General features: G+C 41.8%; 1 protein-coding gene and 1 pseudogene across 2 annotated transcripts; one reads left to right on the forward strand and one right to left on the reverse strand.

Moving 5' to 3' along the window:
* The first annotated feature begins 4108 nt into the window (after positions 1 to 4108).
* Positions 4109 to 6714, forward strand: ogfod2 (2-oxoglutarate and iron-dependent oxygenase domain containing 2). 2 transcript variants are annotated; one of them, XM_071402736.1, is made up of 7 exons: positions 4109 to 4452; positions 4552 to 4608; positions 4700 to 4810; positions 4926 to 5025; positions 5149 to 5273; positions 5410 to 5667; positions 5973 to 6714. In XM_071402736.1, the coding sequence occupies exons 1-7, from the start codon at positions 4318 to 4320 to the stop codon at positions 6228 to 6230; spliced, it is 1044 nt and encodes a 347-aa protein (XP_071258837.1). In that variant the 5' UTR covers positions 4109 to 4317; the 3' UTR covers positions 6231 to 6714. The 2 variants fall into 2 exon arrangements, with proteins under 2 accessions (XP_071258837.1, XP_071258838.1); XM_071402737.1 differs by lacking the exon at positions 4700 to 4810.
* Positions 6715 to 10960: 4246 nt separating this feature from the next.
* The window catches only part of LOC139576531 (electrogenic sodium bicarbonate cotransporter 4-like), a 29899-nt pseudogene continuing 13897 nt past the window's right edge, over positions 10961 to 26962 (reverse strand).

The following is a 26962-nucleotide window of genomic DNA, read 5'->3' on the forward strand; positions in this document are numbered from 1 at the left end:
CCCTGCGCTAAATCACGTGAGTCTCGTCAACAGGACTAAATAGCCAGAGCCATACAGTGTATTATTATGAGGTTTATTCAAAGGGTCTCAGAGATTGTGTGTGTGTTTTGTATGTACGACAGAGATCATTTGGACAAACATAGGAGAACTGTTGCATTTATTTATTACAATGTGCATTAAGTGACTCATAACTTCCATGTGAAAGTCATAGTTATCACTTCAGGGGTACTGAGTCTGTTAATAACAAAACTTTTTTGTGTGGTTATGTCCCTATTCAAAGATTATTCAGTAGAATGTGGGGCCTATGGGGAATTTTGATCCATGCACAGCAATAAACTTTTAAGACATCATTTGATATGGACCCAAACCAATGAATAACGTTTCTTCCCTAAAGCATGTAGCAGAGCCGAAATTCAAAGTATTCATGAATGACTGATTGTGGATTTGAAGTATCCCAAGTGTGGGCCCCCCAAAAAAACTGATGCTGGCTCCAAGTGCACTGCTCCGTGACATCAATGCGACTTCATATCCGATTTTGAACAGAGGTGGAGATCCAGGTGTATTCTACATTATCTAGTGTAAAATTATTAATTTCGTTCACCTCTTGCTGAAAACAAATTGGCCTTTAGCACCTACTGGCGTCACAATAGCAATGACAAGACCACAAATCCACCAGGCACTGCTAGAGAGATCCTATTAATTTGGACACGTGACCAACCCAATAATTCATAAATATTTTTGGTCAGGATTCTTGATGTTGGTGCCTCTATGTTTACCAATCTTCTCTCAGAGGTGAAGCTGCTTAGCTATGTGGACATAATGTCTCCATCGCAGCACTGAAGCGAGCCAAATAGTTGAGCCATCAATACAGTCACTGTATGAGTCTCAATTCTGTACCCTGTATACCATAACCCCAGCATAGCAGGCCTCAATGAACATCAGAAACCAGGGGGTACTCCAAGTCACTCTTTTTGTCATCAGAGCAGCTTTGCTTAGTGGCGAGGACTGTTTCTACAGGGAAAGACAAGTAAATGCTCGGTTTCAGTTTCTTCTGGGAGGGTGACTCTCCCGAGCAAAACATAGGGTCGGTGACTTTGAAAGTGATGGAGGGCATGTTCCGAGATCTTCTCTTGGCATTCTTCTTCTCCTGTTTGTAGGCCGCATTCATGTTGGCGATCACCTGTAAACACAAACAATTATTTACCATTTCCAATGGAATCCAGAGAAAGCTCACATGGGAATATCACACATGACCTACAGTATGTCCTGATGAACTATGCTTCCCAAAGAGCAAGAGGGTTGAAGTCAAGCAGTGAAGTAGAAATTAAGTGGCAGTCATGAAACAAGCTCACCGGGCTCTCTTCAGTGGTGTAGCACAGCATCTCCCAAAAGTGAAGATATTGCATTTCCAATTCAAACTCACCAGCTGCTTGACAGAGATCTGCTGCTCCTGCATGACTGTCATACAAGCAGAGGCCTCTTTCTTTGAGTGATACAAATCCGTATCTTGGTCGTAAATGAAAGGAGCAGCTTTTGTCTTGACAAAAGAAAACGAAAATTAGTAACTAAACATGAACAATTACATAGTAATAACACAATTTGATGCCTTTTTAAACCAAACAAAGTGACACGAAAAAAACATATCACCTCACTGGGCAAAATGGCTTCTCTGCTGAACATGAGTGAATAGGGTGTGAACTTGGTTGTGGGGTCGATGGTCATCCTAAACAGATATAAAACAGGGTCCAGGAAATCGTCCCACTCTGCCCGCTTCTCTGCCACCACCTGAGTGATGGCCTCTTTCAGTAGGCCACTGCTGCGGTCGTGTAGCGGGTTCAGCTCCACAGCAGACACACTCTGCACTATGTTCCACCTGTCACACAGGTGCTTGGTCACCTGGAAGTAACATTACGGGAGAAATGTTGATATCGGCCTATCCACTTTGTTAAGTTTGAAAATAGACACAGGCTAATCATTTCTCACCTCATCACAAAAGTCAACGCTTTGTGTGGAGATAATTGTTTTTGCTGCCCCAAACCTGGTAGGGGGGGGGAAAATATGGTGATTGAGCGCCATCTCATGTCCACTCATGTTGTTGATGATTGTTGTATCTTGCAGATAATATTCAAATTAGTACTGAAATGTGTGTGTGTTTAATTAGGCTACCTGTAAATGGATGTAGAAATACATCTGGCAACAGAGAGGCAATCTCTCTTTTGAATGGGGAATGCCTCCACCCACTTGCTGAAGTAATCTGTGACGATTACCACACTTGAATTACCTTGCTGGGTTTCTGGGAAGGGTCCTGGTGAAAAGAAGAACCAATTCTTTAATTTAAAGACCCTCGCTTCCTTTGGTCTGAACATTGAGTTTGATCAGAAACTCCTGTGATTTTTCTATCTATTTGAAATAAAATTGTATACGCTTTTTATGATGTAGGCTATTTGTGATTTTTCCATTGATTGTAAATTAAATTGTGTACTCTAGGCTACTTATGATGTAACTGTAGGCTACGATCATTGTGTATCCATTCATGCTTTTCTCGATATTATTGTTATGTGTAAATTGACCAATGATGTCATGCCATAGCCAGCCATGATTGCAAACACCTGCGTGTGTCCAATGGAAACCTATATACACTGGTGACCTGCAGTGCTTGACATGAAGACAGCTTGCTGTCAAAATATTGCCTTATTTTATTTGCCATCGGCGCTATTAGTGTGTGGCTTTTCCTTTTCTTCTAAAGAAGAACAAATTCAACAAAGTCAGACAAACATTTGAACTCTTTATCTATTGTTCTGAGACTAGTGTAATAGTGTTTCTTCTGTCCCTCTCCTCGCCACACCCTCGGCTTGAACCAGGTACCCTCTCACCACATCGACAACTGCCTCCCACAAAGCATCATCACCAATCGCTCCACAAAAGCCGCGGGAAACAACTACTTCAATTTCTCAGCTCAAGTGACGACACCAATTGAAACGCTACTACTACCGTGCACAGCTAACTAGCTAGTCATTTACACCAGTTACACTAGATGAGTAGTTGAATTTTCTGAGAAGTTTTCTGAGAGTTTATTTACCAAATATATCAATCCCTAGAATTTCCCAGGGGGCTTCCACTTTGATTGGCCGAACAGTCCTTGTCATGTTTTTGTTCCTCTCCGTGTGTTGACAGGTTTCACATACCTTGATCTAAGGCAGACAAATGCACAAACACAATTTGTAAGAAGAATAAATGAATGATATGCCTCCAAGTTGTATTATTGCATTACACTGAAGTCCAAAGAGACGCACATACCCAGTCCACGACGTCCTTCACAATACCCAGCCAGTAATACTTGCTTTGGATCTTGTGAACAGTCTTCTTTTGTCCCAAGTGATGACCGATGTCATTGAAGTGGCACTCTAGGAATATATGCCTCTTACGTTCCGCTTCAATCACCACCTCTCGCTTCTCTTCCTTCTTGGGCCCCACATAATACAGTCGACCCTCTAGAACAACAAAACCACACAGACAACATGCAATTAGAAAGAGATGCTATTCTAGTCAACAACACACATTTCAACCGCCCTCTACACATTAAGAATGTTCTTGTTGTTATTTGTTATCTATTCACTCTCTTACCATCAATTATGAATTTCTGAGCATATCTTTTGAGATTCTTCTTTCGTATAGGATTCATAGTCTGGGGGTAGCAGCCCTCGGCCACAAACGTGTAGATGTCACCCAGTCGGTTTGAGCTCGACTCCACCACCTCCTCTTCAGCCACCACTTGCAACGAATCCACACTCAACATCTCAGCAGCTAAAAAGGGACCTAAAACCACTGTAAATATGCGAGCCAAATGATATATTACAAGGAGAAACCGATGTACGAGCAAGAAAATATTAACATGACAAAATAACAACTAAATAATGAATCAACGGATGAGAGATTCGTATGTTTCCTTAGTATTCTGCGAACGGACGATTTATGTTGACGGACCCGGAAACGCAACTCGAAGTTTACCTTTCCTCTTGAATCCATTTTACACAAACAGATAGAAATGGCCACATATTTAAATAATAGAGTGCCGTTTGATATTTAAATATTTTATATACAGCAATGTGTCTCTGTTTGAGCTCTTTTGTTGATTACAAATCATGGAAACTAAATGCTGAGAGTATCATTTCACATCGGACACATAACATAGTTGGATCACAACAAACAACTACAGTTCCGTGGGCGATATCCCCAACGTTTAACTGCTATATTAGCCAATATTATTCTGAATTGTCCTGTAATACGTTGATTTGTATTATCTTTATATGACAAGTCATGCAACACGACAAGGATTCCAAGGCAACATTTTACACTTGTAGTTGTTTTAGCACTGACAATGTTTTCCTCGAGGAGTTCAAACTTCATGTCAGATTTCTATCCGAGCACCAGTTTAGATCTGATTATCAAGCGGTGGGTATCTGGCCTAGCTAGGCAGTAGATCTACAGAAGGTTGTCACGTCTTGTTAGATACGTGTAAAGTCAGTTACCTTACTTCTGTTTACATTCCAGGTGTTAAGAAATCTTGGCTGCTCCACTGACACAGAATTCAAGGACCTCCTGAAAAAGGCAAGTAGACCCATGTATTTTGAGTATTTTGTGAAAATCGGACTGAATTATCATTATATTTTAATGTATGGGTTGAATGTTTCTTATCTAGATTGAGAAAGAAGTTGAAAGGCGCAGGAGCCTTGGTGTGAAGTCAGCTGAGAGAGCTGCAGCCATTAAGGAGATTTATAAACCACTCCATGACCATGTCTACCATCTCCATGTAGGAATCATACAATACTGCAGTCTTCAAATCCATACACAGATACTGTTAATTAACCCTTTGATCTGTGGTATTACTGTACAGTGTAATTTACTTAGATTGTCTATCTCTTTAGGAGTCCTATATGGCCCCAGAGTTTAAACAGATGGTGGATTATTGTCGAAGTGATGAGGCCAGTAAAGAGGGACTGTTGAGTTTAATGCAGACAGAAGCAGGTGAGTTTTCCTTAGAGTTCATATTTGACATAGGTGGTGCCTGTCATGACTGTTCAACTTCATAGACATTTTTATTCCATTGTCCACATTAGGGCCTAACTCATTATTTTTTATTTTCTAAAGCGGGAAGGGTCTTCCGCTTTCCTGTGTTCAAGAAAATCTTCTGTGATGAGCTGATAGAAGAGATGGAACACTTTGAACAATCTAGATCGCCCAAGGGCAGACCGAATACCATGAATAACTATGGGGTACACGTCCTCTTATATATGAGAGAAATCTGTAGAATATTAGATTTGGAGCCTTCAGGCGAAATGCTCAATGTATCAAGTGTTACCTGTGGTAACTCATGTTCCTTTTGTTGGTGATGTTCTTTTGTCCACACAGATCCTCCTGAACGAGTTAGGGTTTGACGAAGGCTTCATCATCCCTCTCCGTGAGCAGTATCTGCAGCCTCTCACATCTCTGCTCTACCATGACTGTGGGGGATGCTACCTAGACAGCCACAAGGCCTTCATGGTGAAATATGACATGCATGAAGACTTGGACCTCAGCTACCACTACGACAACGCAGAGGTCACTCTCAACGTGTCTCTGGGGAAAGAGTTCACGGAGGGGAATCTCTACTTTGGTGACATGAGACAGGTGCCTCGTTAGAGCCAGATGGGGAAGTGTGATAACACAATAGTGTTATAAAGAATGAAATAACAAATGGAGCTGTGCTCTTGTTTTAGATTCATACTCATACTATCTCTCATTAATTCCACACACACTGTGGTTTAAAAACCATGCCAGGTTACACACAGGTTACACACTGTTACATTTTAGGTTGTGAAATCGCACAGATTTATTAGTTGCATGAACAAAAGTCACCACAGCACTTTAGTAAACATTCTCATTGTTAGTCTAGTGTGGCTCAGTTGCTGATGGTGTTTTTGCTGCCCCTGCAGGTGCCTCTGAGTGAGACAGCATGTACAGAGGTAGAGCACAAAGTGACGGAGGGTATCCTCCACAGAGGACAACACATGCACGGTGCCCTGCCCATCTCCTCTGGCCAGCGCTGGAACCTCATCGTCTGGATGAGAGCCTCACAGGAGAGGAACAAACTGTGCCCCATGTGCAACAAGAGGCCCACCCTGGTCGAAGGAGAGGGTTTCGCAGACGGCTTCACGAGTGACATAGGGATGTCTCTTCTACAGAATGTATAATGTGTCCTGCATTAACTTAATGCTGCTGGTCCATCTGTATTTGTGTATGTTAGTGTGACTATTGTCTGAATGTTTCCTTATCGTAGAGATTATCGCATGTGCCAAAGAAGAGTTGTGGAGAGGAAACGTGATAGACATTAGGAACATCGGGAGGCTCATCACTACTTCTACAAAACACCTCACTACAAACGTCATTATGCAGTGTCACATGTATTCCTATATTTCCTAAAACATCATGTCCATACAAAAAATGTGTTGCTAGTGAATTGAATGGTATTTTGTCCAGGTAGGGGTATTTCATATCCAAAAGCCAGTGTTTATAGACACTGGGGGAGAACCTGAGCTTTTGCCTTCCCCTTTATAGCTTACTTTTAGTGGCCTTGCTCCTGTTTCTTGTTCACAGAAAGTTGACAAGATGTTTTATCTGTACAATTTATAAATCATGTAAATATACTGAACAAAAATATAAAACATGACATGTAAAGTGTTTGCCCCATGTTTCATGAGCTGAAAAGATCCCAGAAATGTTCCATATGCACAAAAAGCTTATTACTCAAGTTTTGTGCACAACATTTGTTTACATCCCTGTTAGTGAGCATTTCTTCTTTGCCAAGGTAATCTGTCCACCTGACAGGTGTGACAAATCAGGAAGGTGATTAAACAGCATGATCATTGCACAGGTGCACCTTGTGCTGGGCCTAAGATGTCTCAAGTTTTGAAGGAGTGTGCAATTGGCATGCTAACTGCGGGAATGTCCTCCAACGTCGTTTTAGAGAATTTGGCAGTACGTACAACCGGCCTCACAACCGCAGACCACGTGCAATCACACCAGCCCAGGGCCTCCACATCCGGCTTCTTCACCTGCGGGATTGTCTGAGACCAGCCATCTGGACAGCTGATGAAACTGAGGAGTATTTCTGTGTAATAAAGCCCTTTTGTGGGGAAAATCTCATTCTGATTGGCTGGGCCTGGCTCCCAAGGGTTGGGCCTACACCCTCCCAGACCCACCCATGAGTGCGCCCCTGCCTAGTCATGTGAAATCCATAGATTAGGGGCTAATTAATTTATTTGAATTGACTGATTTCCTTCTATGACCTGTAACTCAGTAAAATAGAAATTGTTGCATGTTGTGTTTAAATATTTTTTTTAACACATAAATACATAACTGTAGTTATGGTCTTACTAATTCTGTAATAATACATACAAAAAATAAATGATGCACAGGCATTTCTCTGTTGATAAAATCTATCATATTGAAAGGATCAACATTTAACAACAAAGAAAATATCACAAGAATACAGTTTGTACATCGTCTTTGGGTTATTGTTAGGTGTCTGCTCAGTAAGTGTCCGCAGTCATTTACACACAATAGGGCAGGGATCGTCAACTGGCGGCCCGCGGACAAAATTATTACAAATTATTTTGTTACATTTCAGTTTTTGGACATAAAAGACTAAAAGTATTTGAATTTAGTAAATCTATTCCCATGTATTTCCACTCATAAACAGAGAGACATGTATGATCATGTACCAATGTAATCAAGGTTTGAAATGATTGTTTTTGTCCATTTTTTCTTGACAGGGTTTGTACATCATGAAAATCCTGAAAAAGTCATGGAATTTTAATATTGTGTTTTCTAGGCCTGGAAAAGTTTAGAAAAATGATAAAATCTGAAAAGTATGGAAAAAGTAATGGAAATTAATTTAATCATTTCTGTTAAGGTACTTTATTTAGGCAATTATTAAATATTTTATCAATTTATAAATATAGATATATAAACATATCAGCCAGGATTGTGAAAAAAGCCATACAAAGCGCCACACAAATGAATATTTGAAAATGTTATTGACGAAATGAACGATTCACTAATTCACCATTGTGTTACTTGGGATTCTGTTCAATCGTTGTGAATTGAGACATGTGAATCAAAATAATCATTTGTGAATCGCGAAAACTAATTTTAGGAAAAAATATTAGATTTAGTCCTCATTTTGCATTATGTGGCTGCAAAACTTGTTTTTGTAGATACAGTTTAAGTCGCAATTTTACCTACACCTTGGCCAAATACATTTAAACTCAGTTTTTCACAATTCCTGACATTTAATCCTAGTAACAATTCCCTGTTTTAGGTCAGTTAGGATTACCACTTTATTTTAATAATGTGAAATGTCAGAATAATAGTAGAGAGAATTATTTATTTCAGCTTTATTTTCTTTCATCACATTCCCAGTGGGTCAGAAGTTTACATACACTCAATTAGTATTTGGTAGCATTGCCTTTAAATTGCTTAACTTTGGTCAAACATTTCAGGTAGCCTTCCACAAGCTTCCCACAATAAATTGGGTGAATTTTGGCCCATTCCTCCTGAGTTGGTGTAACGGGGTCAGGTTTGGAAGTATGCTAGGGGTCATTGTCCATTTGGAAGACCCATTTGCGACCAAGCTTTAACTTCCCGACTGATGTCTTGAGATGTTGCTTCAATATATCCACATAATTTTCCTGCCCCATGATGCCAACTATTTTGTGAAATGCACCAGTCCCTCCTGCAGCAAAGCACGCCCACAACATGATGCTGCCACCCCCGTACTTCACGGTTGGGATGGTGATCTTCGGCTTTCAAGTCTCCCCCTTTTTCCTCCAAACATAACGATGGTCATTATGGCCAAACAGTTCTATTTTTGTTTCATCAGACAGGACATTGCTCCAAAAAGTACGATCTTTGTCCCCATGTGCAGTTGCAAACCGTAGTCTGGCCTTTTTATGGCGGTTTTGGAGCAGTGGCTTCTTCCTTGCTGAGTGGCCTTTCAGGTTATGTCGATATAGGACTCGTTTTACTGTGGCTATAGATACTTTTGTACCTGTTTCCTCCAGCATCTTCACAAGGTCCTTTGATGTTGTTCTGGGATTGATTTGCACTTTTAAACGCAAAGTACGTTCATCTCTAGGAGACGGAACGCGTCTCCTTCCTGAGCGGTATGACGGCTGAGTGGTCCCATGGTGTTTATACTTGCGTACTATTGTTTGTACAGATGAACGTGGTACCTTCAGTCATTTGGAAATTGCTCCCAAGAATGAACCAGACTTGTGGAGGTCTACAATTTTTTTCTGAGGTCTTGGCTGATTTTGTTTGATTTTCCTATGATGTCAAGCAAAGAGCCACTGAGTTGGAAGGTAGGCCTTGAAATACATCCACAGGTACACCTCCAATTGACTCAAATTATGTCAATTAGCCTATCAGAAGCTTCTAAAGTCATGACATCATTTTCTGGACTTTTCCAAGCTGTTTAAAGGCACAGTCAACTTAGTGTATGTAAACGTCTGACCCACTGGAATTGTGATACAGTGAAATATAAGTGAGATAATCTGTCTGTAAACAATTGTTGGAAAAATGACTTGTGTCATGCACAAAGAAGATGTCCTAACTGACTTGCCAAAACTATAGTTTGTTAACATGAAATTTGTGGAGTGGTTTAAAAATTTGTTTTAATGACTCCAACCTAAGTGTATGTAAACTTCCGACTTCAACTGTACTTCCAGTGGATTTGGGCATCAAATGTATTGGGACATTGCAACTCAATAGATGCTTGTCAGCCTGCAAAGTAAACACTTATAAGGTAGGCCTAGCTAAGATAAATATGACGAAACTAATTAAGTACATTTCCTGAAGAAATATGTGGGCTAAGCCAAGAGCACAGCTCAAAAGATGTGTGGCCTATCATAGCCATTTGATCTTTGATATATTGAATGAGTGAATTGTTTTATTAAGGCATAAATGTATTTGGTTGTAAAGTTGCAATGTTTCACATCAAGGGTGGTCAACCATCTTCCAGGAGAGCTACTGGGTGTGCAGGCTTTTATTCCAACCCCCCTCTAACAAACCACATTTTAGACATGAGCTGCTCAATCGAACCTTGATAAACTGACTCTGATGTGTTTGAGCAGGGCTTGATCAAAAGCATGCACACATGGGGTTGGGGGGGGGGGGTGTAAGTGCCTCCCAGTGTAGATACCACATTTAAGCATACCACCAATTGAGACCACCATTTATTTGTCATGGAAATTTGATTAAATGTCATGGAGGAGTCCTGGAAAAGTCATGAAATTCCATATGTCAAAATGTGTATGAACCCTGGTTTGGGCTTCTTGCTTCATCCTGCAGAGTATTTTTTCAATTTGCAAAGTACAAATTTATAACCCCCCCCCCCCCACTCAAGAAAGAAATCATCCCACAGCTGAATCTAGTTGATGACCCCTGCAGTATGGGATAATAGAACGACTGGATAACACTGTATTCAACCATGTTATTAACAAATCAAGCATTTTTCAAAAACAACAATATTCAGTCTAGTAGGCTATTCACATTTTTTGGCTGTTTCTTTTTTCCCCAGTGGCTTTAAAACACAAGAGGGAATAGGAACGAGGGAATAGGCAAGCTGGTTTGCTACAAGAAGAGGCACCATACAACCTCACAACACACAGACACATAGACACACACCAAAACACAATTATTTTCTGGAGAAGGATATTCAAGAACTCATTTATCACATGAAAAGGCAGGCCATTTTTACTGACATTGAAATTCTGGATTTCACTTCAAGTTATTCTGGACCTCACACTTCATACTTACTATATATATATATATATATATATATATATGTATGAACAGTGAAAAATACATACTATATACTTTTATAATCTAAATAAATATCTTGACACAAAATACTCTCATATACAGCACAGACAAGATCCTTCACTCCCCTTTCTCCTATATCCCTCCATTGTGTTTCTAAACTTATGCATATCCTGAAAATTATATAGTCAACATGTTCTCAACAGAGATATCCATGACAGTTCAGCAAAGGGCCTCCTAGTTTAAAAGCAGAAACTGTTGCTGGGATTTTGGACACATTGAAATTGACAGCTATGTGAAATGTACTGCTCCATGTGCATGTTGTATTCCCAGTTCATTTATTTATGTTAGGTGTCATATGCTGTCAGCTGTTAGTCCACGCCACCTTGTACTGTCCTCTGCAGGCATTCTAGAAGAGTCTTGGTGTGTAAGTGGGTCAGCATTTTACGTCTATGTACTGTACAGTGTCCGCAGTGGACCCACGTTTGCCTGTGCTCTGTCACACAGCAGTCAGTGCCTACAGGTGACAACTCTGTCTGTCAATCGCCTAAAGCGTTGTTTCGCTGACCAAGTCCCTGTGGCGGGGGTGATCAGTGTCCGTGTCCTAGTCCGACTCCATCTCGATCTTCACCTGGGGCACGGGGAAGGCCATGCCACGGCCATGGGCCATAGGGACCGTCGGGGACGAGGGACAGGAGATCTTCAGATGCAGGGTGATGCTGAGGAACGGCAAGTTCCAGTTATCATACATACATGTGGTCCTGCGTGGCTCAGATTGGTTCGATTACCGCTGTGCCACACATACAAGAATGTATGCATGCACTACTGTAAGTCGCTTTGGATAAAATATTCTGTTAAATTAAATATATGACATACACAGCGAGAGGCAAGAAACACAGAAGGAAGGAGGGACTGGAGAGGGGTAAGGTAACCTTGGGCTAGACAGGGAGGTAGTCAGTTGTTAGATGTAATATGGATCTGATGCATAGTACCAGAGAGTAAATTAGACTAGAGGAGAGGTTGGGCAAACTAACGTGAGACAACATGACAGAGAGTTAGGCTGGCTGTCAACTGTGATTGATGTCTGTTCTTTATGCCATAGTGTTTCAAGCCTTTCTGTGGATCAGCTGAATATGGTGCAATTGCAAACTGCAAACTGATATTAGTTCCCTAATATCAGGAAACGCCCATTGATACCTGCCATTGGTCAGTTCTGGTGTTGTGAGACTGATGGTTTCTCGACACAAAAATATTTGTTTACATAACAGGTTAGGATAACTAACGTGGCAGGTTAGGATAATTAATGTGGCAGGTTAGGTGATTTAGCGTGGCAGGTTAGGTGAATTAGCGTGGAAGGTTATGAGACTGAGGTTAAGGTTAGAAAAGGGGTTAGGGTTAGCAACAATGCTACAGTTGCCAACAACTGCTGTCCTCTACGTGAAGAAAATGGCCACGGACCAATGGCGAGCATCAATGGGTGTAACTTGATATCAAGAAACGCCTATATCAGACAACGCTTCTAATTGCGGTCTGCAATTGCACCCTTCTTGATCAGCTCACACCCTATGTGGAATGTGAGGGGTGGGAATGAATGCAATGTACAGTTTGTGAAGAATAAATGCAAAACTTCACTTAATGAAAGTTTGTCCTTACTTTGCAGTTGTCCCTTTCCTAATTTATTTAGAAAAACCACAAGCAAAGACGTAGGTCTAAACATGGGCGGCAGGTAGCCTAGCGGTTAGAGTCGAGCCAGTGACCGGAGGGTTGCCAGTTCGAAACCCATGTCTAATGGGAAAAACCTGTCAGGAAGTGAGCTGGCAACTGGAGGGTTGCTGGTATCAAACCCTAGATGCCATTGCCTACCGTTGTGCCCTTGAGCAAGGCACTTAACACCCAGAACAACTGCTCCACGTGCGCCCAGTGTGGCAGCCCCCTGGTCCAACATCTATAACCTGTGTGTCTTTCGGAGGGGTTGGGATAAAGCAGAAATCAAATTTCAGTTGGACCTTGATCTTAATCTTCACTAAGTCTATTCTGAACTATGCTTCCTTAAACGTAATGCAGACATGAATTGTTATCATAGTTCCTATTCAAAAATAACATGCAGAGGTAGGCATGACTAAAAGGATAGAAGGGAAGAATATGCAACTATATGGAATGACGACACAACTAAACTAAACATTTGTGTTTGTGAATGGGACACATAGATAGGCTACTAGACTATACAACACATGGAGGAAAAAGAAACAACCAATACTCTGAGAAAAGACTGATGCATGTGGCATGGGGATGCACACATACAGTGGGCCAAACGCTGTTCACTCTCAAATACTGTGTATCCACTACATTCAAATATAATTGTAAACTTTTATGAATCTATTCCAATATGTCAAACATTTCTACAGAATATAAACCAAGCCAGTGCCTTAGAAAGTGAAAATACATAGGAGATAGTGTATGGCTATTGGCTAGCATGTTGGAATTATGCACATGCATGTGCCTGTGATGTGTGTACACATATCGAGAGACACTGACACAAAATTACACAACTAGTTTTCATAACGCAGCCTTAAAAATAGCAGCAAAGGTTGCTTAGCACAGGGTTTCCACAAACTTGGTCCTGGGGCTGCCCCTTGGTGGACGTTTAGTTTTTTCCTTAGCACTAGGGGGAAAAAACATGTGCAAAAACGATCTGCATTGTATCAAAGTGAATGGAGAGAAGGGTATGAAGGTATATTCTCTGAGAACAATATAGAACACTGTCTGTGATAAATTATGTGTGTATTTATAGATGTGTGTATTTATAGCTGTGTGTGCGCGTGGACATGTTTAACTATACTTGTGGGGACCAAAAGCCCCCACAAGAAAAGTAAACAAACAAAACTCTGACCAACTGCGGACATTTTGTTAGTCCCTACAAGGTCAAATGCTATATCTAGGGGGTTTAGGGTTAAGGTTAGAAATAGTGTTAGGGTTAGAATTAGGGTTAGGAGCTAGGGTTAGTTTTAGGGTTAGGGTTAAGGTTAGGGTTAGGGTACGGGTTACGGTTAGGGGTTAGTGAAAATAGGATTTTGAATGGGACTTAATAATGTGTGTCCACAAGGTTATTTGTATAAGACCGTGTGTGTGTGTGTGTGTGTGTGTGTGTGTGTGTGTGTGTGTGTGTGTGTGTGTGTGTGTGTGTGTGTGTGTGTGTGTGTGTGTGTGTGTGTGTGTGTGTGTGTGTGTGTGTGTGTGTGTGTGTGTGTGTGTGTGTGTGCATAGGCGCCTGAGCAATGGCACATATTACATGATTAAATCTGTGAAATAATTTTTCTCCCCAAGCTGTATTTAACACCATTCTGCATTTTTGCCATCTATTTCCTCAACATCAATTGGTTAAATCACATAGATAAAATGTTAAAATGTAAAATTCAGTTACAAAAGTAACAGTCCTGGTTGAGTGCTCGGTGCGAGTCCACACGTGGCCGCTTCGCAGTTACAATGCAAAATTAAAAAGCACATAATATTTGTACCCCGATAAAACAGCTCCACTTCGCTTGGTAAGTAAAATTGACTCTCGTTGCATAGGATATATATGCTGCTGAGACAAGTTTTAAACATTGCCGTGGTGACACTGTGACAGAGCTTTAAAAGAAACTCTATGTCGGAGGTAGGTATGGACGGGCATCAGTCTCTCCATCTTTAAACAGATCAAAAAATAATGAAATACAATACTATTTAGAGGAATGTTGTTTGAGACAATGTTAATTTGCTTTGACACTCGTGTTCCATAGGCCTACGTGTGCATTTGCGGGGCAAAACTAAAAATAAACTAAGCCAAGCATCAAACAGTTCTTCTCCCATTAGGCCTAGAAATACATGCCGAGAAAAAAGTATCTAAATGATGGGATACACAAGCTACATTCCTTGCCAAATGATGACAGTTGCATTCCTTCTATTTTCCGCTTTGGCTACTTTGTGACCTGCTAGTGCCCTTTGAATTGGTTAGTCTAGGACTAGGCTACACAGGTTCCACACTGAAAATATGCAAAAACATTCGTTTGATAAAGACAAAGACTGTATTTTCATCAGAATCATTAGGCCTATGCCTACTGTAAACATATGTTGTGGGGGTAATTCGTCACGTGGAACATTTAGAAAATTCCAAACAGGCAGAATAAACTAAATCGAACATCTGAATGAAAAAATTGTCTTTTAACTCGCCAAATTGAGTGGCGAAATGCAAGTCACTTCACACTTTTTTCATTTGGAAAAATATTCTGTTGTATTTTATTCTGTTATAATACATTCTGTTTTTTTCACTACAAAATAGGTGCCTTGACGGTTATAATGGCTCGGGAAATAAGAGCGTCTTGTCTGCTAAATTAACAAAACAAGGATACACCATTGCACAGCCATATGCTTCTACAAGCAAGCTCCACTGCTGAGGTTACTGCCTTTTGAAGAATGTATTCCATGATATAATATAACCAGTTGATGTTGCGGTTTCAAAAAAAATCTTAAATGGCACTTATTTGTTTTATTGACTATGGAGCAATTTAGAAATTAGGATTTGCTATCTGTAATGATTCTGATAAATTAGGCATTGTTGCACACTGTTGGCATATAGGCCTAGATAAATGTGCACATATTTCTTTCTGGCCTTGTGTTCTAAAAACACTTGAGTACTCGACCTCAATATAATTTGTGGCAGAACTTAAGAAAAATTGTTGTGTTCTGTCCATAAATATAGATTCCACCTGTAAAGAAGCAGTGTACAATTGCAGGAAATGTTTTTAAAACGTTTAACTCTTTAAAAAAAAATTACTTTAAGACAAAGTCAGGCGCCCATGTGTGTGTGTGTGCGTCCATGTTTTGGGTCTGCATATATCTGCCAGGCTGATTTCATGTTTATGTAATCTATGTATCAGGGGATGTATTTGCCTGGCTGGCAGTGAGCGGCCCACTGTGACTGGGCGTCAGCGGGCTGAAGGAGGTCTCTGTAGGGGACGTGTAGTTTAAGCACACAGTACCTGCGGTCCAGGTCAGACTCAGAGCTGGGCGAGCAGTTGGAGTAAGCGTGGTACTTCTCCTGCATACAAACACACACACAAAACACAGCCATCAGAAATACATTATTTAGCAAGTTTTCTTTTGCTCTAAACCAGCCAGTTGGTGGCAGTAAATCTTAACGTTTCTCACCTTGTCTTTGCTGTCGCCTGCTCTCCCTTTCTTCTTGTCTTTCTTCTTCGTGTCATCTTTATCGCCCTTCTTCTTCTTATCCTTCTTCTTGTCTTTCCCAGGCAGGATGTCATCGATCCAGGCCAGGTCGTGTTGAGAGAACACCATGTCCAGCATCTTACGCACCACCAGCAACCCCAGGATCTGTTAACAACACCAGCACATTTATCCAATCTTACATAACTTCCACGACAAGAAAATAACCTCAACAGGAAAGAAGATGAAAGTTAAACTCTTCATAAGTAACCAACGTTTACATCACATCAGGTCATTTGTATGTTGAAGTGTGCTTGAATGCATAGCTGAAATTATGTCCGCTAAAGTAAAACTTTAGCTTGTGAGAGCTGACCATCATTTTTTATGCATTAATGCAGGGGTTTCATACACATTCCATTGAGGGGCGAGTGTCTGCAGGTTGGGCTCCTCCCATGTACTGTACTTGATTGATCAGTTAAGCTCATTTATTAGTAAAAACTCCCCTCAGCTGGTTGTCTCGGTCTTAATTGGACACAAATTGAAAGGAAAGAACAAAAACAGCAGACACTCTGGAATGGGTTTGACAGCCCTGTATTAATGCTTGTTCCAATCAAAAGCGAGTAAGGAATAATACCATGACAGGGAAGAGGATGGCCAGAACGGTGGACTTGAGAACCCAAAGGACAGCCAGACAGATTATCTGGACCAGGGTGAAGAGGTGGACCCTCCTCAGAGGCACGTGACGCAGGAAAGGGAAGTCAGGCTGGTACTTGGACGGCATCATGTACAACTTGATCCTCTCCCAGAACTACAGGGGAGTGACAATGAGAACACACACTCATCACTGCCTGCATTGTTCTCAATTTCCAATGTTTTATCTATATAACATATTCAATTTGCCAGACACTTATCCAAAGCAACTTACAGTAATGTGTACATACATTTTCATTTGGGTGGTCCCAGCAGGAATCAAACCAACAACCAAAGCATTGGAAGCTCCATGCTCTACCAACTGAGCCACACACAATTGTTTATGGATTGTGGGCAATAGGCTTGTAAATGGGCTTGCAATAGGACCCTGTAATGTTTGTTCACCTTGCTGTTGACATTTTACTCTTTCGTCTGTGACATTTCTCTTTGATTGGCAGGGTGCAGCCAAAGAGCATCCACACACAGAGCACAAACAGACTCAATGAGCCTTCACTGAAATCCTAGCTCCGCTCTGAGCAGCCTAGCTAACGCGCTCATCAAAATGCATCTCCAAATTGCTTTAGACGCGGCTAGAATACAGTCACCTTCCCTCCAGACACACGGTTTCTGATGAGGAAGAGAACGACATCACAGAGAATGTATCTTCATTTGGAGATTTGAATTCATGTCAGAGGAAGAACCCGCATACCATGAGACTTTCAATTGACACAACCACTGGCTGTCTACGTTGTTTTGTGGTCTATACATACCTGAATGCCGCTAAGAGATGCCATGCCCATGTAGAGAAACACACCGTAAAGTACTGGCATGGGTATGAACTGTGGGTGAAAGAGAGGGAGAACACACATCTTAAACACACAGACAACATCAGCACATTATCTTGTTGATCCCCTTTAATAATGTCATGTGGTGGTATAGAAAACACACTGGCTGCACCCCAAATGGCCAGTTCACTACTATTCAGTGCACTACTTTTGACCAAGGCCCATAGGGAATAGGGTGCCATTTGGGGCGCAGATACTTTTTATCCTTTATCCATAATCCTTGTTTAGGTCAGAGGATATGAATACGTTTTACTGACCTGTAGAACGGGAGCCAGGAAGATGGAGACTCCAGTGAGAACAAACACCAGAATCCCCGTCAGTCTCTGCTCCCTGTTCAATAGAGAAAGAGCGAGAGAGAAACAGAGAGGGGATGACTACCAGCAAACCTTTCCATCTATAATAGACAAGCCCTGCCTGGCCTATACTGTCCAGTACATCCTCCATAGTCACAGTCTACGGTCACTGCTCAGTGCTCTCTCACCTGACACCAAGGAACTGGGGCTGCTCTCCAGGAGCGCTGGACTCACTTTCCATCTTCAGCGAGTCGATGTGTGCGATGGAGATGACAGTGGCAGCCACATACCAGGGCAGGCCCAAGAAGGAGCAGACAGCCATCAGCACCCCAACCCAGAACAGGTCCAGGTGGTAGCCACACCCTTTCTGCCAGGGAGGGACACACAGGTGGAGGGACACACAGAGCAGAGTAGGACAAACTCACACTGGGGGATGTCATTGAGGTAATTGTCCTATGCATCATGTAGGACCCAACATGACACCAAAGGCCAATTAAGGTTCTAGGAACTATATTTTACCCCTACAAGTACATCTCTTATCTACAATATAAATTGCTCATTGTGGCAAACATCCTCTCTCATGGACAGATTCTGCACAAATTACACAAGATTTTAGTTCTGGGTTAACCGAGACTATGGCAAACATGTGTGATGCCCTCAAAAAGCTGAGGTTAAACTTGTTATCAATGTCTTCACTATAACAGGCTTGGCTGTGGATATAATAGAGAACATCCAGGTGTGACTTCTAAAAGAGGTCTCCTTGAGTCAATGGGACTTCCAGGATAAATAAAGGTCAAATCAATCAATGAAAACACCCCTCAAAGTACCCTCAGTTTGTTCTCCTTCCGGTTGACAATGACAGCACTGATCTGCTGGTCCATGAAGATGAGGATGGTGACCAGGAGAGCAGGGACGAAGCTGGCCAAATACACCCACCATGGGTTCTTCCCAAACGGCAGCACTATCCAACCCCGGTCTGGACGTGTGGGCTAAAGGGAGTCAGTAAGGGACAGTGTCTGAGTGACCATTCATTGATTAAAGGACAAAAACATACATGTATAATGATACACAACTGTTCCAGGGTACGGTCAGGAATATAACTAATAAAAAGAGTGGCTATTTTGAACCCGTTCCTTTACCTTAAACTCTGTGGGAACAATGAGCTTGGGGGTTTTGAGCCCGATTAGCCTGTCCAGACCCACAAAGGTCATAATGGCCATGAAGATGGAGAAGTCACTGATGAGCTTCCGCAGCTGTTTACAGAAGCCACAGACAGAGCAAGAGACAGACACACAGACAGACACAATAGACAGAGACAAGGACAGAGACACGGACAGACAGAACAAAGCAAATGAAAACAAAGACAATATAAGTCTAGCGAGAAACATAAATCATCTCTCAAAGAAATACACGAAGAGTTTATTTCCAAAACACTATGTTCACACATTTTTTACATTTGTTTTTTCATCAGAAATGATTGCTTACCTTCATGTCTGTCAAATATTTCTGTTCTCAATTCAAAGATTATAGATCTTTATGAAAATATGTTTTTTTGCAAAACGCTATATCCATTGATTAGCTGGAATGGAATGTTCATATCCTGTATATTTGACTGTGATATGTAAGTTGTCTCACCTAGCTATCTTAAGATGAATGCACTAACTGTAAGTTGCTCTGGATAAGAGCATCGGCTAAATGACTAAAATGTACATGTACAGTATATCTCATATTACTGTATTGAATTATAAAAATACACAAATATTGATGTCACAAATGTACCATTTGTAAATTTCTTTATAGAAAATGTAGTTATTTGCTACATTTGACTGTAAAACCTAGCAGTACTACTTATTTCTCTGAGAGAGGCGGATATATTGCATTTTGCAAAAAAAAACATATTTGTATGTCTGAAATGAAACCATCAAGTTTTAGATTTTAAACAAATACATGTCTGTCATTGAATAGCCCCATGCCATGATTAGATAGTGAAAAAACACACAATCTCTTTGATATTTATTTTTTTATTTTTTTAAAAGCTAATTTACCAATAATTCTGAAAAAGGATATATAGTGTTTTGGAATTAAACTCTTTAAACGCAGATACACAAACACATAAAAAACACATCTCAACACAATGCATTAAAAGTCGTAAGCTTGTTCAAGATGGTGCCGGAAGAGAGGACTGCCATCTTATCGGATCTTAACCAACCATGCAATTTCTTTATTTTTTTGCGTTGTTTGTAACTTGTTTAGCACATAATGTTGCTGCTCCCATCTCTTTTGACTGAAAAGAGCTTTTGGACATCAGAACTGGGATTACTCACCTCAAATTGGACGAGGAGTTCTTCTTCAATAAGTCGGACGCGAGGGATATACTACAAACACCCGACCAGGCCCAGATCCCTGTGATTCGCTGGAAAAGGAAATGTAGGTTTCGCGGAAAGAGATCAGGATGCCTTCTAAGGATCAGGTGACGAGTGGCTAATCTGCCCTTGCCTTCCATTCTGCTAGCTAACGTTCAATCACTGGAAAATAAATGGGACGACTGTACGGGACATTAAACTGTAATATCTTATGTTTCACGGAGTCGTGGCTGAACAACGACATTAAGAACATACAGCTGGCGGGTTATACACAGCAGGACAGAACAGCAGCCTCTGGTAAGACACGGGGCGGGGGCCTATGCATATTTGTAAACAATAGCTGGTGCACGATATCTAAGGAAGTCTCAAGGTTTTGCTCGCCTGAGGTAGAGTATTTCATGATAAGCTGTAGACCACACTATCTACCTAGAGAGTTTTCATCTGTATTTTTTGTAGCTGTCTACATACCACAACAGACCAATGCTGGCACTAAAACCACACTCAATGAGCTGTATTCCGCCATAAGCAAACAGGAAAATGCTCATCCAGAGGCGGCACTCCTAGTGGCCGGGGACTTTAATGCAGGGAAACTTAAATCAGTTTTACCTAAGTTCTATCAGCATGTTAAATGTGCAACCAGAGGGGGGAAAAAATTGAGACCACCTTTACTCCACACACGCGTACAAAGCTCTCCCTCACCCTCCATTTGGCAAATCTGACCATAACTCTATCCTCCTGATTCCGGCTTACAAACAAAAATTAAAGCAGGAAGCACCAGTGACTCGGTCTATAAAAAATTGGTCAGACGAAGCAAATGCTAAACTACAGGACTGTTTTGCTAGCACAAACTGGAATATGTTCTGGGATTTATCCGATGGTATTGAGGAGTACACCACATCAGTCACTGGCTTCATCAATAAGTGCATAGAGGACGTCGTCCCCACAGTGACTGTACGTACATACCCCAACCAGAAGCCATGGATTACAGGCAAGCTGCCGCATTCAAGGAGTGGGACTCTAACCCGGAAGCTTATAAGAAAATCCGCTATGCCCTCCGACGAACCATCAAACAGGCAAAGCGTCAATACAGGACTAAGATCGAATCGTACTACACCGGCTCCGACGCTCGTCGGTTGTGGCAGGGCTTGCAAACCATTACAGACTACAAAGGGAAGCACAGTGAGAACTGCCCAGTGACACGAGTCTACCAGACAAGCTAAACAACTTCTATGCTCGCTTCGAGGCAAGTAACACTGAAACATGCATGAGCGCATCAGCTGTTCCAGACGACTGTGTGATCACACTGTCCACAGCAGATGTGAGCAAGACCATTAAACAAGTCAACATTCACAAGGTCGCTGGGCCAGACGTATTACCAGGATGTGTACTCTGAGTATGCGCTGACCAAATGGCAAATGTCTTCACTGACATTTTCAATCTCTCCCTGTCTGAGTCTGTAATACCAACACATTTCAAGCAGACCACCATAGTCCCTGTGCCCAAGAACACTAAGGTAACCTGCCTAAATGACTACCGACCCGTAGCACTCACATCTCTAGCCATGAATTGCTTTCAAAGGCTGGTCATGGCTCACATCAACACCATTATCCCAGAAACCATAGACCCACTCCAATTTGCATACCGTACCAACAGATCCACAGATGATGCAATCTCTATTTCACTCCACACTGTCCTTTCCCACGTGGACAAAATGAACACCTATGTGAGAATGATATTCATTGACTACAGCTCAGCATTCAACACCCTAGTGCCCTCAAAGCTCAACACTAAGCTAAGGACCCTGGGACTAAACACCTCCCTCTGCAACTGGATCCTGGACTTCCTGATGGGCCACCCCCAGGTGGTAAGAGTACGTAACAACACATCCGCCACACTGATCCTCAACATGGGGGCCCCTCAGGGGTGCGTGCTCAGTCCCCTCCTGTACTCTCTGTTCACTCATGACTGCACGGCCAGGCACAACTCCAACACCATCATTAAGTTTGCTGATGACACAACAGTTGCATCCTGAAGGGTTGCATCACTCCCTGGTATGGCAACTGCTCGGGCCTCCGACCGCAAGGCACTACAGAAGGTAATGTGTACGGCCCAGTACATCACCAGGGCCAAGCTTCCTGACATCCAGGACCTTTACACAATGCGGTGTCAGAGGAAGGCCCTAAAAATTGTCAAAGACTCTAGCCACCCTAGTCATAGACTGTTCTCTCTGCTAACGCACAGCAAGCGGTACCGGAGCACCAAGTCTAGGTCCAAGAGGCTTCTAAACAGCTTCTACCTCCAAGCCATAAGACTCCTGAACAGCTAATCAAATGGCTACCCAGACAATTTGCATTGCGTCCCCCCCCCGTCCCCCCGTCCCCCCCACACGCTGCTGCTACTCTCTGTTATTATCTATGCATAGCCACTTTAATAACTCTACCTACATGTACATAATTACCTCAATTACCTCGACAACACCAGTGCCTCCGCACATTGAAACATTGACTCTGTACCAATACCCCCTGTATATAGCCCCGCTATTGTTATTCACTGCTGCTCTTTAATTTGTTATTCTTATCTCTTACTTTTTTTAAAGGTATTTTCTTAAAACTGCATTGTTGGTTAAGGGCTTCTAAGTAAGCATTCCACAGTAATACCTGTTGTATTTGGCGCATGTGACAAATAATATTACATTTTATTTGATTTGAAGCTGTATTCAGCTGTAATATAGGTGAAATAGAATATTCCTGTCTGTGAGGAACATGCAGTTTCAGGATACCATGGGATCTACTGTAGTATGTACATTGAGGAGTTTGGGGAGACAATTGTACACAAAAGTTTAGATCTAAGCATGTTTCGGTCATTGCTCTTATTTACACCATATCTCCATGGAGATGACCCCAAATCACCACAGATTACACCTAATCATATCTGCCTCAAGTGTTTTAAATAGATAATCTTTGTCTTGAAAAAAATGAAACTGTGGCTGAATCAGGATGCTATTTGCGATGCAGTCTCTATGTCAATGAATAAACATCCAGCTCCTCTTCAGTTCGTTCTAGTCTCACCTTGGTAGGAAAGTAGCGGCTAAACTTGAACTTCTTGAGGGAGACGGTCATGGAGTAGGTCCCGAAGAACAGGATGAAGGACATGAGGGCCAGGTCAGGGACGTACTTACAGGTGTTGCCCACCAGAGAGCCTCCATACTTCACACACTCCTTCTTACTGAGCTGGCTCCAGTCCAGGTCTGTGATGTTCAACTAAGAGGAGAGAGGGATGTAGGAGGGCAGGGAGTAGGACACAGTTTTAGAGGTCGAAGAATAAGGTGAAGGGGAGAGTAATGGCTGTGAGGATGTGAGGTTTCTTGCGAGAGAGAGAGAAGATAAAATGAAAGAGAGTGCAAGAGAACATAAGGGCGACGAAAATAATAATATGGGAACTAATCAACTTATTTTTCAGACTCCTCAAAGGAAAGCCATTTGCTGTAAACAAATAATTCCCAATTGGCTGATAAAGTGTCTACATGATAAAGTGTCCTTGTTTTGAAAGAAAAGCAAATTTTTTGTCCATTAAAATAACATCAAATTGATCAGAAATACAGTGTAGACATTGTTAATGTTGTAAATGACTATTGTTGCTGGAAACGGCTGATTTTTTATGGAATATCTATATAGGTGTACAGAGGCCCATTATCAGCAACCATCACTCCTGTGTTCCAATGGCACGGTGTGTTAACTAATCCAAGTTTATCATTTAAAAAAACGAATTGATCATTAGAAAACCCTTTTGCAATTATGTTAGCACAGCTGAAAACTGTTGACCTGATTAAAGAAGCAATTAAACTGGCCTTCTTTAGACTAGTTGAGTATCTGGAGCATCAGCAATTGTGGGTTCGATCACAGGCTCAAAATGACCAGAAACAAAGAACTTTCTTCTGAAACTCGTCAGTCTATTCTTGTTCTGAGAAATGAAGGCTATTCCATGCGAGAATTTGCTAAGAAACTGAAGATCTCGTACAACGCTTTGTACTACTCCCTTCACAGAACAGCGCAAACTGGCTCTAACCAGAATAGAAAGAGGAGCGGGAGGCCCCGGTGCACAACTGAGCAAGAGGACAAGTACATTAGAGTGTCTAGTTTGAGAAACAGACGCCTCACAAGTCCTCAACAGGCAGCCTCATTAAATAGAACCTGCAAAACACAGTCTCAACGTCAACAGTGAAGAGGCAACTCCGGGATGCCGTTTCCAGCTACAATAGTCATTTAAAACATTAACAATGTCTACACTTTATTTCTGATCATTTTTATGTTATTTCAATGGACATAAAAGGTGCTTTTCTTTCAAAAACAAGGACATTTCTAAGTAACCCCAAATTTTTTGAACAGTAGTGTAAATATAGGGTATATTTGTTGCCTTACGGGGGAAGGTGTTACAGGCTTTGGTTTTTCCATTTATATTTTGGGGTTGGATGTTAGCACGTTAGCACGGTCGGCACACCGATTGTAGTCACCTCGTTAGTCAGAAGGTATTTCCTCTGTGCTGGCACAGGTGATATTTAAGAGCAGCTGGCCCAGTGCACAAGTTGGTTTGACAGATGTGGAGGGTTAACTCATTTCGTTGCCGTTTATCTGATCTTCCTTGTTTTTTGCTTTTCTCCACTTTTTGGTTTGCTTCATGTCTTTAAGTTTGGTGTGGGTTTGAAATGTGTTTGCCTTTCTTGGGCAAATTTAGGGGCCTTGTGGTGGGTGTCTTAGGTCCCAGTTGTTGTTGCTAGTTGTTGTTGCTAGACATGACAAAGTAAAAACGTAATTTAAAAAAATCACTTACTCCAAAGAGACTAGAGGTGTTATCAGTTGGCACTGGCACTAAACCATTGAAGATCATTGAAGCCACTGTTTAGTAAGTGAAAAGAAGGGAGAAAGAAGGAGAGAGGAGGGTTATGAAGGAAAAATTGAGATGCAGAGAGTGAAAACAGTGAGAGGGCAGAGTCACGGGACAAGAGAAATGCAAAATGGAATAAGAATTCATCAGGTAGACTTGGAGACCTTGAACAGAGAAAGTAACTAGTTGAAGCTCATGCATACAAAGTGTTACTCACGCGCATCAGACAGCAGCCATTTGTGAGTGCAGCAAAAACAAATATAAGACAAATCAGTTACATTATTCAAATATCTTAAGTCAATTCTCATAACGATTTCCCAATGAACATCTCCAGAGAGGCATAAAGGTATAATACCTCCTTATATTACCAAACCATACGATAATCTTTATATCCCCAAATCCCTTAGAGGTAGCCAGGTCCTGTTTATACTCCTATCTGTTTGTGCTCTTGCCAACTCCATTTCTGTCAGTGTCAAGTCAAACTTTTGCCATGGTTGGCATGACAATTCCACAAGGAGTTGACATGAGAGCAGAAACAGATTGGCAACCAAGCTACTAGGCCCTGATTCCCCATTACTACCCTCTCCAACCATATGACAACCACTATGACCCCTGTTGGGAATTCTGGCTAACTTGATTGTTACTGTACTATAATGATATACTATATGCCAAGGATGGACTCACTGGGGTCTGGGGCCAGGCACTCGCACTTGTAGGCAGTGACGTAGTCTGGCTTGAAGTCGGTGTTGATGGGATAGTACTTGAAGGAGCCCATCTGTAGCAGCACATTACATCAACAGTTAAGTGTGTGCCTGTGTGCCTGTGTGCTTGTGTGCCTAATTGTGAGCGTGACTGCGTCTGTGTGCGTCCGCGTGCCTGCGTGTGACTCACCATCTTCTTGATGGCGTCAGAGATGAAGATGAAGGAGATGAGGCTGGAGAAGCCCTCCTCTGTGAAGCGGGTCATGTACTTGATGATGTAGCTGGCGTCCGTGGCGACCAGGAGGAAGCACTGGATACAGGAGTGGATCCCGATCCACAGACGCAGTTCCATGTAGTCTATACCATTGTTCCTTAGAAATAAGAACATTGATATAGGGCAGAAGGTGAAAGGTAAGACCGTCCTTTTACAAAGCTGGAACGGACACGCTCTCCAATATGGCATATCAAATCTCACCATTGTGCCTTTCATAGTATATCATGTCTGATGTGGGTGTTTGAATTGTCTTTCAAATCAAAGGGAGGAACCATATGTATCAAGATATTATATACTGTATAGGCTACAGCAGGGGTGTTTTTTTTGGGTGGGGGAGAACTCAATATATTTTAAAATGACTAAAACAAATTGAAACTGTGTAGAAATGATAATGGACCTATGTTCATACAGTTTCTTGACTGTCCAGCTCACTAATAATCAATAAACAGTCAGGGAGCATCGAAAATTCAAAAAACGATGGATAGAGGACAATGTTTTGAAAATTCTGACAGCAAGGAAATATAAAAAAATGCCAGTGCGGCTTTCCGGACCTCGTTGAAGAATGAGTGCGGCCCCCAGGGCAAAATGAGTTCGACACCCCTTGGCTACAGTGTCTGACTTTGAAGTGGGGTTGAGCTCTCACTCACTTGCTGAATTCGAAGAGCAGTTTCTCGAAGATGAGGATGGGTCCAGTGGAGCTAAGGATGATGAGGGGCTGACCACTAAACATACAGAACACTGTTCCTGACAACGCTGTGCCCAGGAAACTCTCCATCACACCCTGATATAGAGGAGAGAGAGAAGAGAGGGCAGGGGGAGAAACAGGGTAGGGGTGAGAGTAGGGAGAGAGAGATGG

The sequence above is a fragment of the Salvelinus alpinus genome, chromosome 5 (genome assembly GCF_045679555.1).
Source record: "Salvelinus alpinus chromosome 5, SLU_Salpinus.1, whole genome shotgun sequence".
In the NCBI taxonomy this organism is placed as follows: domain Eukaryota; kingdom Metazoa; phylum Chordata; class Actinopteri; order Salmoniformes; family Salmonidae; genus Salvelinus; species Salvelinus alpinus.